The sequence below is a fragment of the Condylura cristata genome, unplaced genomic scaffold (assembly GCF_000260355.1).
Source record: "Condylura cristata isolate star-nosed mole 26May11 unplaced genomic scaffold, ConCri1.0 scaffold00014, whole genome shotgun sequence".
Classification (NCBI taxonomy): domain Eukaryota; kingdom Metazoa; phylum Chordata; class Mammalia; order Eulipotyphla; family Talpidae; genus Condylura; species Condylura cristata.
This window is the reverse complement of record NW_004567115.1, coordinates 21946596-21967697: the sequence shown is the minus strand read 5'-3', so window position 1 is coordinate 21967697 and position 21102 is coordinate 21946596. Positions and strand designations below refer to the sequence as shown.

The window sequence follows — 21102 nt, the reverse complement described above, 5'->3', positions numbered from 1 at the left end:
TTCCATTTCATCTATTCTGTTTTCATAACTTTTCCCAGCATTCTTTATCTCTTCCAGTAGCCTTTTCATTGCCTGCATTTCTTCTTTTTCTTTTTTTAATGTCTCCATTTCTCCATACACACTTTTTAATCACACTTTGTGAAATACTGACAAAAGGACACACTCCTCAACTTCCCTACCAACCCATGGCATCCTAGGACCTTGGCTAAAACAAATCAAAGCGATGTAGTCTATGCCTTAAATTTCTTCCAGTTTCAAATTAGCACAGTTCTCCACACAAACAAGAATGATACCATGCCTTTCCAACAGCACTTTTACTTTACTTTTCTGAAAGTAAAAGAATACAACAAAAATAATGCCTGTTTCCAGTCATCCCCCACAATAAGATAGGCTTTGCTGTAGAACTGCCCTCTCACCAGCAAGAACTTAGTTCCTTTCCTTTCCAGTGTCTTTTCTCCTCCCCATATATGTGTTCACATTCTTTCAACAGACTCAGAGGATAGTCTATGTGCTCTGTAAATCTTGTAAATGCCCTCTTACAGAGAAGTCAGAAAGGCACATTTATGAAGATTCCTGAAGAAGAGACAGTATCATTGTATTAGAGGGCAAGAGAGGGCAAAACTTGGAAAGAAAAGGAAGAGAGAACACAGTCTACTACCTGGAAAAGTTAAATTAACCTGAAAACCTTAAATGGATGCTTGCTAAATAACACTATGGGCAACAAAGAATGAATACAGACCTCTTAAAGAACATCATGACTACAAATGGGAGGTTTTGCAGTTGTCATCAGTTTCATCTAATATTCAGGCAAATTTTAATTTTTGCTTTAAGATATATCTAGCTCATAAAAAAAAAAAGCAAAATGGCCTCATATTTTCAAGTAAAATTAACACTCCAAAAAGATGTGGTATGATCAACCTGGGATTCCTGCATGGCTGCTCACTGTCACTTACCAAACCGGTACATTTCTTGGAAAGCACAAAGTAGGCAAATCAAGATATCCACAGATACCCTTGTGTCAAGACAGATGATAGAAAAGGAGCCCACAGGCTGAGTCTAAAAGGGAAGGTAACCATGGAGGAGGGCCGGGAGGGAGAGGGGGGCAAAGAAGGGGAGAGAAGGAGGGGGAGGGGGAGAGAAGGAAAACTGAAGGGCCAGTGAAAAGCTTTTCATTCTGCTGCTTAGTTGTACTAATGGTGAATGTCATTTTGCTTCCCTCAGTGAGTACTGTGATGGAGGAAGGATTCTGGTTAACACAGTGGTTTCTGGAACTTTAGGAAGGCCCTGAACACACTGTGGGCTCAGCGTCATAAGCATCAGCAAATGACCAGTTAGTTGACACTGAAGAGCTATGGAAAGAACAAGCCAGGACAGATTTTTAGAATGGCTGGATTCTGTTTGGAGCAAGGCTATTTCTTGATCCAACATCTACATTAATAATAACACACCCAAATATTCTTTAAATAGAATTGGTCTTATCTTAGGATTTTATGGGACTGAGGGGAACAAAAAACATACAGTTCTGTAAATTGTGTCTATGAAGACAATATTTTCAGCTGCATGTTTCAAAGAATTTGAGTTAGGTCATAATGAGTAGATAAAATTTACCTTTTATAGATAAGTAGGATGAGACACCCAAGAACAAAGGCACAGGGATTAGAGAGTTTGTAAGGACCATGCAGGAAACAATTGCTTGACTTGATTGGGTTGCTAGGGTCCTTCTGGTAGTAGAGAATAAGAGAGAACAACCTGTTCAGGGACACACAACTGGAGGTGTGAACGCCAGCACAAGAATGTTAGGTCTTCCTTGAGGCTGATGAAGGATCTTGATTCCACACAGTAAAAATCTATGCCTCAGAAAAACTCTTCTGACAGCAGCGGTATTATTATTACTTATGATGTTCATAAAGTGTTTGAAGAAACAAGGGGGAAACGGTTTTATATTTATTCTGACAGTTTAAAAGGTTGCTGCCATTATGCATGGATTTTTGAAATCTGCTGTTGTTGACTGTACTGGCTTTGTGGCTATATTCCTCATAGACTCCAGTGGGAGAGCAAGTCAGTGGAGACAGTAAATTACTTGAAACCTGAAATCAAATGACAATTTCATCTCTACCCATGCACCAGTGTGTCTTTTTGGTTCCATTTACCAGGAAGATGAACAACAGTAATTTCAGGCAATTAATTCAGATCTTTGGCAAGGCCACAAGAGTTTTGCTGAACACAAGAATACTGTTACAATGTAAAGGATGAAAGATGTCATTTGCTATGCAGCAGGTTGAGAAGCATAAGCATGAGAGAGAGGAGAGACAGAGGTTGGGGGGGAGAGGGGGAAGAGAGAAGGAGAGGGAAGGTTGAAGCTATTCTTTCAGAAATTGCCCTAAACACCGGAAATCCATCCACAGCTTCACAGTCACTTTAGCAAACTGGACTCTGATATCAGGGTAGTAGTTTCATTAGACCCTCTCACTTCTGAAGGATCCACAGTATAAACTTTCAGAGCCAGCAACATAATCCTTCTCATCAAATATTTGGGCGACAGGTGGAAAATTGTTCTGCCAGCTGAAGAAGACAAAATCCATTCCTTCTGGCAATTTTCTGCAATGAAAACTCCAGAAATGAATGTGCAATAACTTGTGGAAATAAATTTCAAATATTATCACACAAAAGCAGTGTGCTCAAAATCTCTAACTGTAAACGAACTCTTGCTTATCTGAATTTTAAAATGTTGATTTCTCTTTGTATTTGAATTGCCACAGAGGAAAGAGAAAATATTTTCAGACATAACAAGCCAAAAGATGCAAAATTCAAACAAAGTACAGCCAGGTTGAAAGCTGGCCAGGATGCCAGGACCAAAAGGCCACAATCTATCATAACCTCCTTCCTAGCAAAGGTTGGATTCTCCCATACATGCAGGCTGGGGAATCCACATTGGGCTCTTCTTGGTTGCAGTGACTCCATCTGCTGTGTGACACAAAGGTAGATCACTCTGATGTCCCGATAACCATCCTTTTTAAAGGTTTCACACAAAAGCCCTCACTTACCTGACATGTATGAGTTTGACAGATGGGTACATGATGAAATGGGAGGCTAAAAGGATTTGCAGCAAGTTATTGGTGGAGACAAAGTCACACGCCAGCACTTGGGGCTTCAGGCTCACAAGTGAACAGCTCAACTATTCGGCCCTGAGTAGGGCTTCACCCATCACAGTTGACATGATTGGAGCTGGTTGATGGTCAGATAGGAAATAAGGTTCTTTGGAAACTTTATATTGGACACGTTAATTTAACGTACTTTCTTTTATTTGTAGGATCCCCCTTCCCATTTTCACTAATCATTTTCTTAGGTGTCTTTTGTTTGTAATAACCAATTGATTCCTATTTAATAGAACTTTACACAATCCATTAATGAAACATTTTTGCAGTAGCATTTAAATATTAATAAATGATGTAAGATTCAATGCATTATTTGTTTTTTAAAAAGCAAACTTTTAAAATATATTTCAAAAGATCCCATTTAACAGATCAACAGTCTTTACATGCACAACTTTCAACAAGATCTTCGATTCCTTCTCTGCTGGGAGTAGAGTATTTGTAAGCAAAGATGATAAAAGCAACTCCTTTGAAAAAGACAAAACCTTGGGAAGAGAGAAAATAATGGTCTGTTGAATATTTTTAAATTATAGTGCATACTAGATGCTTGTACAGCAGAAGTGGAAAACCCTGGAAGGAGTGGGTTAGGAGCAACAGGAAACCAGTTTTGCCAGTTTAAGAAGGGCCTAGAGGGGCCCTCCCTGGTAGTGCAAAGGGTGAAAGCACTATACTATGAATAGACATAGCTGCTTCCACAAAAGTTTGATCCCCAGTCAGGGAGCTGACCCACACAACACAGACCCCTCCTGACCTGCCCACTGCTCCCCTCAGCAGTGTATTTCGGTAGATCTGCCTGTCCTGCTCCCCACTCTGTCTCTGGTGAACCCTCTCACCCCCACACCTCTGCTCAGTTCTATATGCATAAATAAATAAATCTTAAAAAAAAAAAAAACAAAACAGAAGGACCTAAGAAGGCAAAGGGAAAGTGTGGAAGTAACCCTTAGCATTTAGGGAAGTAACAAGAGCAAAGTTCCTGAGGAGTGAGCAGGGGTGCATTACCAGAGGAATTACAGAAAGAAAGTATAGAACAAAGTATGCTTAGGGAGCATGAGGGTTGGGAAGGTAGAAACACAGCTAGGAGGAAAAGATGAGAGAAAGAGAGCAAAGAGTGTGGACATACATGCAGGCCTTTGCAACACCAGACAGAGTTTGATTCTGGAAGAGCTCACACTCCTTTGGTGCTCTTGGACACAATGGTCTTGACTACCTTTCTCGATCAGCGCAGATGCTCCAATTTCACCAAGGCCTCCCATGACCCAGTTTAATAATGCAACCTGAACTCCTCTTTATTCTCATTACTTCTGACTTCACTCACCAACTTTTCTTACAGTACATTTCACCTACTAACTCTTTAGGTCATTTTCTTACATATAATGCACATTGTTTTCTGTCTGCTCTATTGAAGGTCACATTACAAAAGCAGAGGCTTGTGTCTAGTTTGCCCCTGACAAATTACAAACAAACAGAAGATTTTCTGGTACTCACTCGATGCTCAGGGAGTCTCCAATCTTCAGTTTTTTGCTACTGAGTCATTAAAACAGATCTTAAAAGACACTAAACAGCTATTTTAAAACACCCCATAAAGCTACTATATTTTGAATGGTGATAGACATTGTGAGAAAGACATTACAAAGAACATTCCTTCATCACACAAATTTATGGGGCAGAGAGAAGGGATGTCATGAAGTTGAAATGCCTCATATTGAATGAGTCACTGTGAGAAGAAATGAAAATTATTTGCCAGCTTCTCATCAAAATTTTGTCGCCTTTAATGTTCAAGAAATTGCTCCTGGTCAGATTACAGAAATCCTACCTAATAATTTGCACGGGAAGAGAGGTAATTTAAATGTGTCTTAGTAAATCTAATTAGTTTTCTTATGGATAATGGTAAAATTTCCTAAGAACCAACAAAAATGCATTCAAGTAACAAATGAAGTGACTGCAGGCTTGATTACTCTTGTAGAGTCTAGTGTGTGGAGCCACAGGCCTTCCTTATTTTTTCTGTCTGAGTCTTGAATGATGGTCCTCAGAATGAATTGGGGTACAATATTTCCCAACATCTGCAGCCCAAATACATCGTAAAATATATTTTATACCCTAAATACTAATTAGAAATCATGATACTTTATGCTAATATGTCTCCATGTTTTCTATACAGAGTTCACTAAGAAAATAAGGAAATGTTAATGTAAATAATAGGGAATGTTAACATAATGGGGGCGAGGGTGAGAGTGGAAAGAGGAGGCTGTTGAAGTCAGTTAAAAGACTCCATTTTTCAACTCCTCCAGTCTCCTCCAGCCGACATGGAATCCATGATTTTCTTTATTAAGAACTATGGGTAACTTCATTGGAATGACTATATGAAGTTGTTGTCAAACTTTTGCTTTATAATTTAATTTTATTATAGTGTGACCTCCATCAATTGATAGTCTATAAAGTTGATATATTTTGATAACAAGAGACTTCTGATTAGAATTACAGAATTCTGTATTGGAATAAAATTGAAATACAACCTCAACATTCTTAAAAATTTTGAACTGCTACCAATATATTATGCATGGTCTGCATCTAATTAGGAGGCAACTATTGCCTTTCAACACCGTTTCTTTCTCCTCGGCATCACTAAATGCTCAGAAAGTTCTAATGGTTATCAAGTTAGTGCTGCAGTGTGATGTTTCGAAATCAAATCCCCCTACTACCAGTTACTACTCTCCAAGAGCTCCAGCAATCTACTTACCCTCTCCAAGCCTCTATTTTTGTAAATAAAAAAGAGAAAATGGGTAAACATAGAACTTCCTTCCTAGGATGGTTGTCAAACCACATGAAGTGCTTATTATTATATACAAGATAATGAAATTAATATTGCTGTTTTTGTTGTGGACACAGTTTGGCACCTTGGTCGAGGTTACTGAAACCCACCAGAAACCCTAGATCATCATCCTTTATAAGATTCCATTTCAGTTTTTCTTGGTGTATCAAGATTTCCAGCACTTCTAAAGGTAGGTAGTGGGAAAGTCAGTAAAAAGGGTGTTGTCATCGTATAAACTAAAAATCACTTGAATATAAAGTCCTTACAAGTTTGATTTTTCAGAGAGTTGTGGGTTCTCTTATACAAAGGCCAATGTATTTTGGCCTTTGGCAAGCCCAAAAAAGTGTCTTTTTTGCATGGTTCTAGTGAATAGAGACTTTCCTATGTAATTGGCCTCTCCCTCAATTAGTCCAAATGAGTAAATTGTACTATACATTTGTTCCTGTCAAGAATGAATTAATAATTTAAGTATGACATTAAATAAGTACCCGGCATTGATTTATGTGTGTCATCTTTAGTAACATCAATTAATTATACTGCTACATTCTTGATATTGTAAAAAGCACAGACCAGGTAAAGTGATCTGAGGAAGTTTTACTATATTGATTCACACCAACAACTCGAAAAATATGTGCAAAAATTACCTCTTTAGAAGTTGGAATCCACCCCTTATTTTCCTAGACTGTGAGTTTAGCTGATCTCACCAAGAAAACCTGCACATATTGGAGTTTACAGCGAGGAGGGAGGGAGGATAAGGTGGTGGGAAACCATAGCTTTCTGGAGCTCAGGGTCACCTACTTCACGGGGTGCATGTTGGAGGAGACTAGTTTTCAGAACATCAGCCATGAAGTTTTAGTTTTCCCATAAACAGATCAGAACCAGGAGGGAATAACCAGGTCACCAATACAAAAATATACACACTTGTACCTGATAATACTATTTCAACATCATAAGAAATGGGGTAAGTACCCTGGGGAAGGGAGAAAGAATATCAGGGGGAAAGTTCAGCATTTATCACATCCAAGGTCTCTAAGAACGATGTTTGCCTCGATTGCTAAAAACAACAACAAAAAATTACAGTCTTGGGCCTCCCTGGTGGTACAAGAGGTTAAGTCTCAGCCATATCAAGCTATGGGACAGGGAACTGACTCCACATGATGCAGCAGACCTCTCCTGCCCGATGCTCCCCTCAGCAGTGTATTTCAGTGGAGCTGCCTATTCTGTTCCCCACTAATTCTCTGGTGATTCTCCTCACCTCCTGTACTTCTCTGGCCTACACCCAGCTTGTAAGTAAATGTTTTTAAAAGTTACCTTCTCCTGGCCCTCCCTGGTGGTGCAGCGGGTTAAAGCACAGCACTGAGAAGCTAAAGCCACTTCGCATGAGTTCGATTCCCGCCTGCCCCGGAGGTGACCACATGGCGTGGCAGACCTCTCCTGACTGGCCCGCTGCTCCCCTCAACAGTGTACTTCCTCAATCTGCCTGTTCTGCTCCCTATTCTGTCTATGGTGAAGCCTCTTAGCGCCCCTGAGCCTCTGGCCTGTACCCCAGTTCTGTATGCACAAATAAATAAATTAAAAAAAAAAATTATCCTTTCTTGCTTCTATCAGCAGGGTAAGTCAGATAAGCTGACCATTTTTACATGGGACCTATAGAGGCTCTATATTTCCTTCCTGGCTACAGGGCTCCAGTAACAGGTACCCTTTCCTAGATCACCTTCATATTCATGGCCCCAGAACATCTCCATGTATATCAGGAAGGCCTGAGACCTGGCCTCTTGCCTTTATTCCCACCATAATGACTAATTTCCTTTATGAATCCATAGGAAATGAAAAAGGTGTTGTCATATCTATCATTCTAGTACCCCCCGCTGGCCTGCACTCCACCATACACCCCTTTCTGGGCCGACACAATTATTAAGTATAGAACCTTTTTCCTATTCCATGGTAGAAAATAGTGGGGAAAGAGCACATGTCAACAAATCTAAACATGCACATTTTCAGCTCCTTGGCCTCCAGAGACTTCATATCCTTCTCTATTCAGCTGAAAATTATAATATCTACTTTGAAAAGAGGTAGAAAGAATCAAAGAAAATAAGCTATTTGGTATTTTCCTTGCCTATTAGCTATTATTAATAAATTCAGATTACTATTTAAGTTCTGAAAACAGGCTTACTAAATCAAACCTGAAGTATGCACAGGCTAAGTTTCATTTGCTGAAGATGACAGAATTCTGCTAAATATCTCTGGTTCATTTCTAGACTCTAAAAGATGGCGTACAACTTTATTGTCTGATGCTCTCCCTTCTCAGCTCTGCCTAAGCTTATCACCAGTGTGTGTAATTAAGGGGCTTAGTGCTTCGCTGGCATTCAGGAGGCACAGTCCCTACCCTGGTGCCACCTGGCAATCTATCAGAATTTGTTTTCTGCCATCCTGACATTTCCCTCCCTGAAATCCTCCTTTTGAAGAGGAAGTTGGAAGAGACTTGAAGCCAGTTTCTCCTTCCCAGTGGTACTTCAAAAAGTGTGCAATTTGTCTTTTTTGGAAAGCTCGCACTTGACTCGCCTAGTTAGTAATTACAAGAGAAGATTCAAAGGCAGTAGCTCAGTGCAAGCTACCCCTGTCTTTGTCGCTCATGGGTCTCTGAAGAGAAATACAACCTTTCTCATTAGAAAACTCCTGGTGTTCTCTGATGAAGTCAAAATGTCAGGCCCTCAACAGATGAGGATAATTAAAAAAATTGAAATGATCTAGACCTAGGTCAGAGTTTTAAGTTTTCTTTCTCACTGCATCAGAAAATAGCCATCGACTTTTAAAGGAACAGACAAAAGACCCTTCAAGGTTACTGTATTGAGAATGCACTGGAGTCAAAATAGGAAAGTAGCGGAACATCAGGGTGCTGAAGTTCCTGGGAGAAAGTTTCAAACTTTCAGAGCATGCTCGGGTGTGCTAACCTATTTATTTCTGATAACAGCCCTGGGAGTTGCCATTATCACACTTACTTTACTGAGGAAGAGCACAAAGTGGCACATCTGCCATCTCAGGAGCCATAAGGGACAAGGGGAGGGCTTCTGACTTCAGGTCCTGCATTGTTCCAGTAAGCTAGAGCCCTTGTGACCACTCAGTTCCCCAAGCAAGGTGTTTATGCTGTTTCTTCTTACCACATCCTGGATGCAGAACTAAGACCCATGACAATTTCTCCATCTGCCATACTGCTTGGTCATTGTCCTCCAGCGCCTTTGCCACGAAGTCATTCTTAATTACACAGTCAAGGACAGACTGTCTCTGGTGGCAGCTAATATCTGGACGTTTCACCCAAAAGATAAGCCTACTAACTGGGACTGACGAAAAGGGAAACCCTGATGGAGAGGTGCCCAAAACATCTGCCCTGGGATAACATCTTCACAGGAAATGGATGATATGTCAAATATGATTCTGAAAAGCCAGGGCATTACATAAATCCGTTAAGACAATATGGCCCATTCATTTACTCTGGAAGGTTGACAGCCCTTCCCTACCAGCCTGAACACGCACAGTCACACTAGTCCTTCCAGGATTCACAGGTCCTTCCCAACTTATCCCTGAGATGCCTCCCAAACCAACAAACTGGACAGGACAACCCCAACTTTGGAATCTTCCCATACTGCTCCCCACAATGACATCATCACTGCTCTCAACTCCTAAATAGAAAGGTGTCCCACCAAAGCAAACGGTTTGTGAATCTTGTGCATTATGCCGTAAGCCTTCAAAAAAGTGAGTTTCAGAGTCCAACACTTCCATTCAAAAACTGACAACATTTGCTAGCTGTGGATCTTCAACAAACTATTTAAATCTTTGAAACTCAGATTCCTTTTCTCTAATGCTGAAAGGTTGTCCTCTATTTCCAGTGGATGATTCTGTTTACTTACCTCTTCCTCCTTTTGAAGAGAAATCCTAACTAGTTCTGCCCTTTAAAAGGCCCTGCAATTTCTTAGGCTAATCAGGACAATTTCAATTCCATTTGCTTGAGCACTAATAGGCATAGGAAGCAATTTTGACCCTTAGATGTGAATGACAGTACGCGAGTGGATTTGGGGCCTCGAACAAAAGATACACCCAAGAAAAAAGGACTAATTTATCTTCGAGTTGGAAAATGTGGTATCTGGAGGTGCCCAGGACCACTGCAGCTATCCTGTTATCACTCGTAGAATTAGCCTGAGTATGTACAACTCACTGAGCATAATAGAACATAAAGATCAAAAACACCCAATTTTCTGATACCCTCACTGAACTGCTAAACTAGTAATGTAGTTTATATCAAATAATACATTTCCTTATGATTTAGATCCTGAGTCAGTGTTTTTTTCCTACTACTTGAAGCTGGAAGAAAGCATATTAATTAAAAATAATGACAATATCAAGTATCAAGAAATTTCTCAATGGCAAGTACTATCTGAAATATTTCAGTATATTAACTTAGTCAATTAGCACAACAGTCCTCTGAGGCTGTTAGGAAACACACAGAGAGATGAAGTAACATGCTCAATTCACTGAGGAAGGAGCAGGGGATTTGAGCACAGGCTGCCTGGCTCTGGAACCAAGTACTGTGCAAAATCTTTTCCTTACTTATAAACACAATTGTGGATGAAGGTACTGGGCTGAGGTTTTAAAATAAAGCCATCCAGGAAGTCCCTTATGTAAATCTGGAGGACCTCAAATACACTGGGAATTTAGCAATATATGTTCCCTATGTTCCTTACAGTGTCAGGTCCCTCTTTATCTACCACACCTGCTGCCATTCACCCCTTCACATCTACAGAGTTGAGGTTATTTTTCACATTTGCTCTCACTACAAACTGCCCAGTAGTATTTTGCTGCTCTATACCATCATCACAGACTTGGTCTCAAATCAGTTTCACTAAATCTGCTCCTCCATGTCAGCAGGAGTTTCCAGGCCCACCTATCACTCCTCAGACCCTCCCACTATTATTCTGAACTGATACAATTCCACAAGCCTGCCTCGCTGAGTAGCTTCTGACCATTCAGTTATATGAGGGCCTTTTTCTTTTTTTGTCTCCAAAATATTCCCACAGTTGTCTGACATTCTTATCCACTGTTGCCAAGTAATTTGAGATTATTCTGAAAATGCCCATGGAACACTCTATCACCTCATCTAGAGCAATAGCCCATTTTCCTTTTAGGAGCCTGGAGTTTTCTGGTTTCATTGTTCCTGCATTTCCAAAGGGAACTGGAGGTTCCTGACATAGCTGAGTGCTGAGAGGGAAAGGGTGCAGGAAAGAGACTCAACATAGAGCTGCTACTACCAGGGAAGGGAGTCATCAGAACTACAAGTCTGAGTCCCATACCAGATGTAATACAGCATAATGTTAGAGACAGAATTCAGGAATCCTCATTCCGATCCACTCTTAGGTTATTCTGATGTATGTTGAAGTCTGGAGCTCTTTATTCTAATGGCAGAAAGAACATAGGAGTCCATAGAACAGAAGGTGAACAAAATCCAGGGACCTTTCTAGGTTATTTAAGCTGGGGTCAAAACTGACTTTCTTAGACATGGAAACAACCCAAATTCCCAAAAGTAGATGACACAATGGAATATTACTCAGTCATCAAAAATAAACACATGCCTTTTGCAGCAACATGGATGGAGCTGGAAAAGGTCATGCTTAGTGAAATAAGACAGAAAGAAAAGGAAAAATTCCATATGGTTTCACTCATAGCAGGAGTATAAAGGATCAGGGGAGAAAATAATAATAATAATGAACAACTATATACCAGAGACATTTCATTGGGGGTGGAATGGGGAATGGAATAAAAAACAGTGGGTGGAGGGAAGTACATTAGACTATGATGGGAGCCCATGGGGATTACAACTAAGACAGAAAAAGATACAAAATGTAAAAAAAAAACAAAAAACAAAAACCTGTCTTCTCTTCTCTTTCTTTGTTCTCTTATAGCAAACTGGTCCATCACATCCCACTTAAAAGAATTTTCCACCATCCACTAATAGGTCATTAGCTGGATGGCCTCAAAAAAAAACTGTATTAATACTTCCAGTTATCACCAAAGTGGCTGAAAACTAAAAGCTAATACAGAAAAACTGTGATAGGCAAAGTTTAAGCCTACTCTAATCAGCCTTCCAGAATCTTACCACTCTTATTTTTCCAGATTATAAATGTCAAAACACAATGTTTTGCCCAAGGTCATATAGCTAGTGGTAGTTGTTTCAGCATCTGACCCAGAATCAGATTCCAGAGTCAGTGCTCCTAAATTCAGGGCTGTAATATCCAAATTCAGAGAGAAAGGACCAGTAATTATGCCTCACTCCAACCAGAGTGTCTAACCCATCTATGGCACTGCCTCTCCTGAACTTTCTATTTCACTTCTCTGACTAGGTTGTCCAAATAGTGCCTTAAGACCACTTGGCCTCTTCTTCATCCTTAAAGGCCAGTAACTAATGTCAGCTAATCAAGGCCACCATGGGTTAAAACCAGAGAGATACGATTCCCTACTTTATAGGTCTGTTTCTTGAAATTTAAACCCTATCTATTAAATGACAATAAACACTGTGCTGGGTACTTCACATGCAGAGCAGGTGGCTATATTTGATGTTCTTCTTTTCTGTTCCACCATCTTTCTTTAGCTCTTAAGATAGCATCGGTGGCAATTTCAATACATACTCTTCCATGATATGATTCAGAAGGGGAATACTAGGAGTGGGAGTGGAAATTAAGATTCTAACTCCCTTCTTATTAAGAAAACTTCCAGCACAGTCTTTAAGCATTCTAATTAACAATGGAAAAACAAACAAACAAACAAACAAACAAAAACTATGCTGTTCGTCACTCTTAATTTCTCTGTAAGAGAACACAAGTCTAAAACACAAAGTCAAAGATACAGTCTTATAGCTGGAGTTAGATCTTTTGTCTGAAACTTGCCAGCTCTGTGACCTTGGGAAAGTCATTTTAACCATGTGGCCTCTGGTGCTGGCTGTATTTCTGAGTCCTTGCTTTGCTGTGTGGATAGGGACATCACTGCAAGTCACCAGGGATTTTGTTAAAAGTGCAGGTATTGATTCAGTCATTCTAGGGAAAGGCAAAGAGTTCTGTATTTTTTAACAAAGTCCAGTTTGATATGGATGCTTAAGGTCTAGCTACAGACCACACTCTGAGAAAAAAGGAGCTTAAGCACAATTTCCTTGTCTGTTAACAAAGCTGACAAGGGGGAGTCTTTTCTGGGTCTCTCCCATGTATTTTAAAGCTGTTATAAATTTTAAAAAGTGCAGAATGGTAAAATTCTCACTATGGAGTTATGGTGAGGATTAAATGAGAGACTTGCTATAGAGTAGCCATTGAGGGCTCTGTTGCTTTTAACCTTGGTCAGGCAGCCCCTGGAAGTGAGGTAGCCCTTAGAATTTATTTGTGACACTAAACCCCTCTATACACAGCATCTAGTGCACAGCCTTTGAAAGCATGAGGTTGTTCTTTGTGATGCTTCATTTAAAGAAAGTTATTAAATATTTGGAGGGCTAGGGCTCTTTATTTAGGGAAGAAGGCAGCTCTGAAATTTCATCTTGTGTGCACACACGTGACAACCTGCTTAGATCAAAATAGTACCTGTTCTTTATGTTCAAAAGGACAGACTTACAGGAAAGGTAACATTATAATGGGTCCTTATCTCTTAAATTCATCCTTACTCAGGGGCTCTAACCCTGGAGTTTTGTTTTTGTGTTTGTTTATTTTAGACAGGATCTCTGTGCTTTAGATTAGCTGCATCAGTGTGCTCTAATCTCCATGAAACACTGCAAAAATTGAGAAAGGGTAACTTCCCATAAAACATGTTTACAATTGGTTATGGGAGTCTCACACATTTACATCTCCCAATGAGGATTCATATACTCATAAAATGATAGTAGTTCTCTCCTCTCTTGCCAGCAAAAAAAAAGGCGCATTCCATTATCTCTTTTGTATTTTAAATCCATATTTCATCTTTTAAAACATAGTCACAAAACAGTCAAACTTCAAACATTAAGTAGGATGTGTGTTGTAACAAATAAGCATGTATCCCACACTTAATTAATGGTGAGGTAAGGAAAGGAAATCACATTCAATACACATGAGTCAGTCCCTCAAACCCACATGAAGCTTCATTTGCTAATTGTCAAATAAAGTAAGCTTTCATATTTGCTCATAGGTAAAATACCATAGCAAATACTCATGCAAATTCCATATGCATTCAATACACCCTAATGATGGTAAGAATGCGGTCATTTAAATCAAACAGTTCATTTCAATTTTGAATGCAATCTGATATAATTTTTAAAGTATTGTTTCTTCCTTCCTTTTTGTCTTTTACTTTTTTTTTTTTCCCTCCTTTAAAGATGCAACTACTCAGGACTAGATAAGCTTCCTGGCATATTTGTTTCACAGCATCTGTCTCTCTTTTAGAGAGACTTCAAAAACCAAGACAGAAGAAATACAGTTAAGCTTTGGCTCTGGGTAAAAGGAGAGATGTTTCCCCAAAGAAGAATCCCTTTCTACCTCCCTCACAGCACTCTACTGCCTTCACCAGGAAGCTCTGTCCATCTTGAGTCGCATTTGCAAGCTCTCAGCCTTTTAAAGATCCCCTATAGCAACCAAAATGAAAGCAGCTATCAGCACAAAAAAGCAATACCTAGGGGACAGACTTGCTATAAACTAGTCATTGAAGACTCTTGCTTTTAACCTTGGTCAGGCAGCCCCTGGAAGTGATGGAGCCCTTAGAATTTATTTCTGACATTAACCCCTCTATAGACACGCTTATTTCCACTGTCTCCACAATCATATGTGAACTGTGTAAACTGCTGCACAGGGTACTTTCACAACTACCTCTTTGCCTGTTTTTGGTCATTAGACATTAGGTATTTATTGAGCATCTACTGTGTGCCAAAACATGTGCTATGTACTGGTGCACCACTAGGTACATCCCCACACATCATCATGTAGGCCTCCAGAGGTGCACCTCTATGAGAGTTGTATTCTAATTTTTTTGTTAAATGTTTATTTATTCATGCATGTAAGAACTGGGTACAGTGCAGGTCAAGGGTGTGGGGAATGAGAAGATTCACCAAAGACAGAGTGAGAAGCAGGAAGATTGACAAATACACTGCTGAGGGGAGCAGTAGGCGAGACAGGAGAGGTCTGCTGTGCCATGTGAGTCATTTCCCTTGCCTGGGATGGAACTCAAGCCCCAGGGGTTGGTGATAACTTGAGAGAGCAGAGATTAACTCCTGTGTCACCAGGGACAACCCTGAAAGTTGTATTCTTAAATGTCTAAAATCTTTCTTGCCACTCCCTTTCTATTTATTTAATATTTTGTAATTTTAATAATTTTATGAACCCCCATTATAGAACTTATGGGTTTTACTTCATTAACCCATTTTTTTAAAGTCATATTTACACACCCCACCCATCAGTGTAGACACTATCTGGTGAGATTTACAATAATTGGGACTGATAAGTTGCTTTAATTGATTCATTCATATACAGCTATCCAATCAATAATCACAATAATCAGTCATTTACTGAGCAGCTGCAGTATGTAAGACTTTGTATTAAGATGAGGTTAAAGACCGGCCCTCAAGATGTGCCTAGAGGGTAGGCCAGGGGAAAGCACTATTAGCCAGTTAAGACTTGATATATACTACCTATGAGAGACTGAGCAAAGAAAGATGTCAGGAAGCGGCTTCACAAAGGAGTCTGGTTCTTAAAATCACCATGACAAGGAATGTCTTACAAGCATAATATAGTCCAAAGTGTGGGTTAAAGCAATTCTCTTTAGGGCCCTCCCTGGTGGTGCAGCAGTTTAAAGCACAACATTAAAAAACTAAAGTCACTTCAGCGTGAGTTTGATCCCTGCACCAGAGGTGACCCACAGGTGCAGCAGACCTCTCCTGACCTGCCCACTGTTCCCTTCAGCAGTGTACTTCATCAGTCGGCCTGTTCTGATCCTCACTCTGTCTCTGGTGAATCTTCTCACTGCCCCTGCACCTCTGGCCTGTACCCCAGTTCTGTATGCATAAATAAATAAATCTTTAAAAAAACACAATTCTCTTTAAAACATTAAGCATTAATAGAATATATGGTTAAATGACATTTGAGAGGTACAAGATAATATTTACCCATTTCAAAGCTGATGTTTTCACTTACACAAAATCCAATTAGGATATCAGATACTTTGCATTTCTAGCATGAGTATTAATGAAACATTGCAGGGTGAGGGGACATGAAAATGAGATGTCTGAGTCTGCATGATTCACCATGTTTTTCAATATCATGCAATCTCCCACTAATGAGCAATAGCTGAGGAGCAATATAGAGGCTATTAACTGTTACATATTAATAATGCCCTGCTTGGGGATGAAGGCAGGACTTTTACATGCTGCCTATAAACTCCCATAGCTTCTCCCTAGCCCCATTCTCACTTTAAGCAACTCTTCTCCAAAGCTTTCCAACAATATAAACAAGAAATTCAAAGGGAGATTAAATGGACACCTCAAAAATTGTTTCCTCAGGCTAGGTGATGCCAGAACAGACATGATTAAAATATATTTCCAACATTTGTTTAAGAGTTTTCACCCCAGAGAACAAGTTTTCCCAACTGAAATTGGTTCAGTCACTGAATCATATGTGGTTTGTTTGGTGAGAAGAGTTTTGTCATTTTGGTCAGTTAAGTTATGATGAATCAAAGAGACAAACATCCGCGAGGGAGAACTAACTTACTGTGAGGTCACTGTTCAATCTGCTACAAAGGATGACTAAACAAACCCAAGTTTCCTCACCAAGTGCAATTATTGACTTAATATAGGAGTTTATTAGACCTCTGGTATGAATTGTTTGCTAATATGTGGACCTATATACTGGCAGGAGAATGGTAACAAATGAAACTGAAATCCTGCCCTCATCATAATTGCACCTGTGGTGCAGTGTTTATTCTAAGCTAGAGAAACATTTCATTTACTGAAAGCTACTGGTCTGAACCAATCCCCAAGCTCTTCCCTCAACCTGATTTGCAGATCAATTGTCATGATTAAAGTAAAGGGATTTGAAGGAGCCAACTGCTGATTCAAGTATTACAGGTGCTTACTGCAGTGTTATTCACATCCTGCTTTACACTAAGCTGGTTGAGTTTCAAGCAAAAAGAAATTCAAAAAATTGCTGAATGCTTGGAAGCAAATATTAAGGAACATGCTCTACTCAAGGGAAAGATGAGTGTAGGAATGAGAGTAATGAAAATATATAGGGTGAGTTCTGAAAACTAAGTTTTTCCCAACTATGGCATGATTCACATACTTCTTTAAATTACGAACTTCAAGCTAATGAAGCCAGGTTTGTGGATCTTTTGTATAGTTAACCATCACTCTGGGACTGTACCTAGCGACTAGGGCTTTAAAAAACAGGTCAATCATGTCACTGCAAATGTGTCCACAGAGCTGTAATGAAAGTCCCCAAGCCAGATGTTAATCAGCTCACATCATCACCCAGTACTGCACTTTTTCCCAGGCGAGGTTACCATCTTCGTATTCCTTCAAGTGTTCTTTGATTCTCTTCCTTCTCCTTTCTTTCCTAGGATGCTATCTATCCTACTTGCCTTTTCTTTATTGAATGCAAGTTTCCTGTTTTCCTGTCCTGACCAAGAGTTGTGCTAACTTCCCTGATGATGGAATCAAAAAACTAGTATCCAAGCCCTCATTCCAGTATTTCTCTCTTGTTCACAAAGGATGGCCTATATTCATAATTCCTTGTAAGCCAATATTTAACTTACTCAATCTCGAATCATTCAACCAACGTAACTCCCACCAACATCAGCAATGGCTTCAATTAAAATACACCAGTGGAAATCTTCAGCTCTCAACTTAATTAACAAGTTATCACTTGACACACTAACAACACCCTTGTTCTAGAAATGCTCTCATCATTTTGCGCTTGTTTCTCTTCCTGTCTTAATTGGTATGTCTCCCCGATTTCCTTCAAATCCACCCTTTATCTGATTACTAAAATGTTGGAAAACTCCAAGGCACACAGGTTTTACACACACACACACACACACACACACACATTTTAATTCTTCTTTCAATGCATGGAGCTTCAATTGCATATCTAAGTCAAATAGTTCTACGGGATGTCTAAATGGCACCTTCTAAGTGCCATGTTCAAAATCGACTCATCATTTCTCCTTCCCTTATTGCCATACCTGTTCTCACCTGAAGCTCATCTCACTAGAGAAAGGTCCTACTCATTTCAAATTATACAGCAAAACTACAACATGTATATACCTTAAATATTTTGCTGAGAAAATGAAGCCAGGTAAAAAAGCATGCATAGGATTTGATTCCATTTACATGAAATGTTCAATTATGGTAAGTCACATTAAAAGCTGTTGCCTAGGGCTAAAGACAAATTGGGAGTGACTAAAACAGCCATTGTTTCTTTTGATGACAACAGACTGGCATAAGGTTTCTTTCTCAAAGTATATTAATATTAATCTGATGTTGGCAGAGCAACTCTAAAAATACAACGAAATGTATTGATGTATTGAGTTGTATATTTAAAGATGGATAAATGTGATTTTACATATATAGTGATTATATATGTGTGTGTGTGTGTGTGTATATATATATGTATGTATCTATGTATATACTCAACAAAACTAATAGAGAGGAGTCATGTTTGACTCCCTTTCCCCTCCATCTCCACCTGAAATCACTCAAGTTCTAGCAAGAAGGCTACCAAAATATTTCTCATTCATTTAGTTCCACTGTGCTTTACTTAATCTAAATTGTAATCATCATCAGTAATTCCAGATTCAGTTTTCCTGATTGATATCCTTTTACCTGTCTGGTCATCAATTCTGATGCCCACAAGAAATGGTTCCGTCATATTCCAGCCAGAAAGATTTTTTCTGTGTAGGGAGCTTTTATTGGCTTTCAAATGTGCATAAAGACCACATTCTTTAAATTGCTCTAAAAGACACACCAGAACTATCGCCATAACCTGTATCTGTTCCTCTATTCCAGTCTCCTCTTATCCCTCTCTTCTGGGTCAGTTACATATTTTTATCTGTGATGCTTCCTTTACAGTATCACCTGCTGGGTTACTATGTGCTCTTTGGGTAACTGAATGACCTTGATGGGAACTGCCCTGCACCTTCAGTCTAAGGTTCTAAGTCATCCTCATTATTGCACTCACAGAACCACAATCCGTGCTTTCAGAAAACTAATTCCAGTTTGTAATGACATTCACCACTATGATGAGTGGATTAATAATGGTTCATCCCTCCATTCAAGTAAATGGCATGACAGCAAAGAAAACACATGCTTTTGCCCTTTTTTAGCCATTATATCATTAGTACCTGGACTGGTACCTGCCCATTAATCATTGATTTAAAAAAATAATAACTTCTGTATGGGATAGATTATATCAACACCTGCTATTAAGGAGTAAAACTCCTTTCTTCATGGAGAAATCAAACAGGTTATTGCTTATTACTTCAATCAAATTTCTCATGTGTACTGTCCTAATGCACCTGTCAAATCATCTAGACTCAATTTCTTCACTGAATGCAACCAAACTTAGGAGGACTGAAATGAATAAGCTACCTGATCTCTGAGAGTCCCAGAGAACAGCCAAAATAGAAATATGGTGACACTCTAGTTTCTTTTAAATTAGCAGAAATTACCTTCAAGATTGTCTCTAAATCATGGCCTTTTTCCTATTTAATGGAAAGAGGTTCCTCCAACCAAATAGAAATGTTCACACTCTTCCAAAGTTCTGCTAAAAACAATGTTTTGACATCCTTTCCTTATCTCTATACACACTGACTTCTCTGGTGCCCTGTTCCAAGGCTTGACAGCACTCTGGCAATCCCAGATTCCTCTGTCTCCTTTTCCTGTGAGTGAAAATAAGCTTCCAACCATCACTTGGCAATAAAATCAGCTGTCAGGCATCTATGCCCCATGTAGTCATCCCCTAATGCCTTGGGCAGAACCCTGGGACTCACTGGGGCCTCTCCCCAGAGCGTCATCCCACAGTCTGCAGCCTAGACAGTAAACAGGAGGAAAATCTGAAGGATTGGGCAGCAAAGTAGCCCAAGCTATGCTTTTCAGATTCTTCTATCAAAGAATTTTAAAATGAAACAGTTAAAATATAGAAGTCTAATATAGAAATTAGAAGTAGTAAAAGAAAATTCTTTTTTATAAAATAGAATTAAACTACATTTGAAAGATGAACTAAAATCATAAAAATGACAAATTTTGATGCTATGGCTAGGGACAAAATTCTGATTCTTCAGAATTATTCTGGACAATTGCATCTGAATAAATATTGCAAGCACTTGACTCAGCTTATGCAAAGCACACATTTTAAAAATTAGAATTCTGCCAGTGTATATAAATGGCTTAAATAGCAAACATTTGAATGGAGAGTAGTGCTTTTCATCATGGTTACTAGATCTGTAATTCTTAGGAAATCAATTCTTTCTAGAGATTATAGATTCTCTAAGTATTAAATGAATATAATAACATTGGCTTTCTCACAGGAATTTTTGAAGAGTAACAAGAAAATGGCAGTATGTGTATTGGCATTAGGAGTTTAGGATTTATCATTATAATGTGTCATTAGGGTAAATAATCCCAACATGTCAAAAACAGTTCATTATAATGCAAAATACTGCCAGAGAGTAACAGCATGTTTAATATAGTATTTTCCTTAGAATTGTTTTGAACTGAGCTCAGAAATTTTTCTGAAGACATGCCAAAATTTTAATTAGACTGTTATCACAAATAGTATAATTGTATATTTAACTTTAACACTAAGTGCTAATAATCTCACAGAAGGTAGTTGTGAATGTGTTTAGAGTTCAGGAGAGGGAATGCTGACTAAAAGAAAAATGTAAAAATTTAGAGCAGAAAAACCAAAAAAGGGAAGATGAGAAGAGCCATATAGAGAATTCGCCTTTTCAGTCAGCATCCCTTTTATTAAAGGAATCCATCTTCTAGTAAAATGTTACTTAACTTCTCTTTCAATGTATTCAGATAAAATAACAAACCAAATTAACTTCTAAATATTTCTTATGTATATTTCCATTGCTTAAGAGAAAAATTCACCCATC

At 39.0% G+C, this 21102-nt stretch overlaps 1 protein-coding gene across 1 annotated transcript in view; it reads right to left on the bottom strand.

The window, feature by feature from the left end:
- UNC5D (unc-5 homolog D (C. elegans)) overlaps positions 1–18872 on the bottom strand; it is a 248729-nt gene extending 229857 nt beyond the window's left edge. Inside the window, exons 1-3 of the mRNA XM_012724776.1 lie at positions 18827–18872; positions 9477–9701; positions 9120–9260 (exon numbers count right to left, since the gene is read on the bottom strand). Coding sequence (XP_012580230.1) covers positions 9120–9260; positions 9477–9701; positions 18827–18872 — 412 coding nt within the window. The remainder of the gene's footprint in view (positions 1–9119; positions 9261–9476; positions 9702–18826) is intronic.
- Between the last annotated feature and the right edge of the window lie 2230 nt (positions 18873–21102).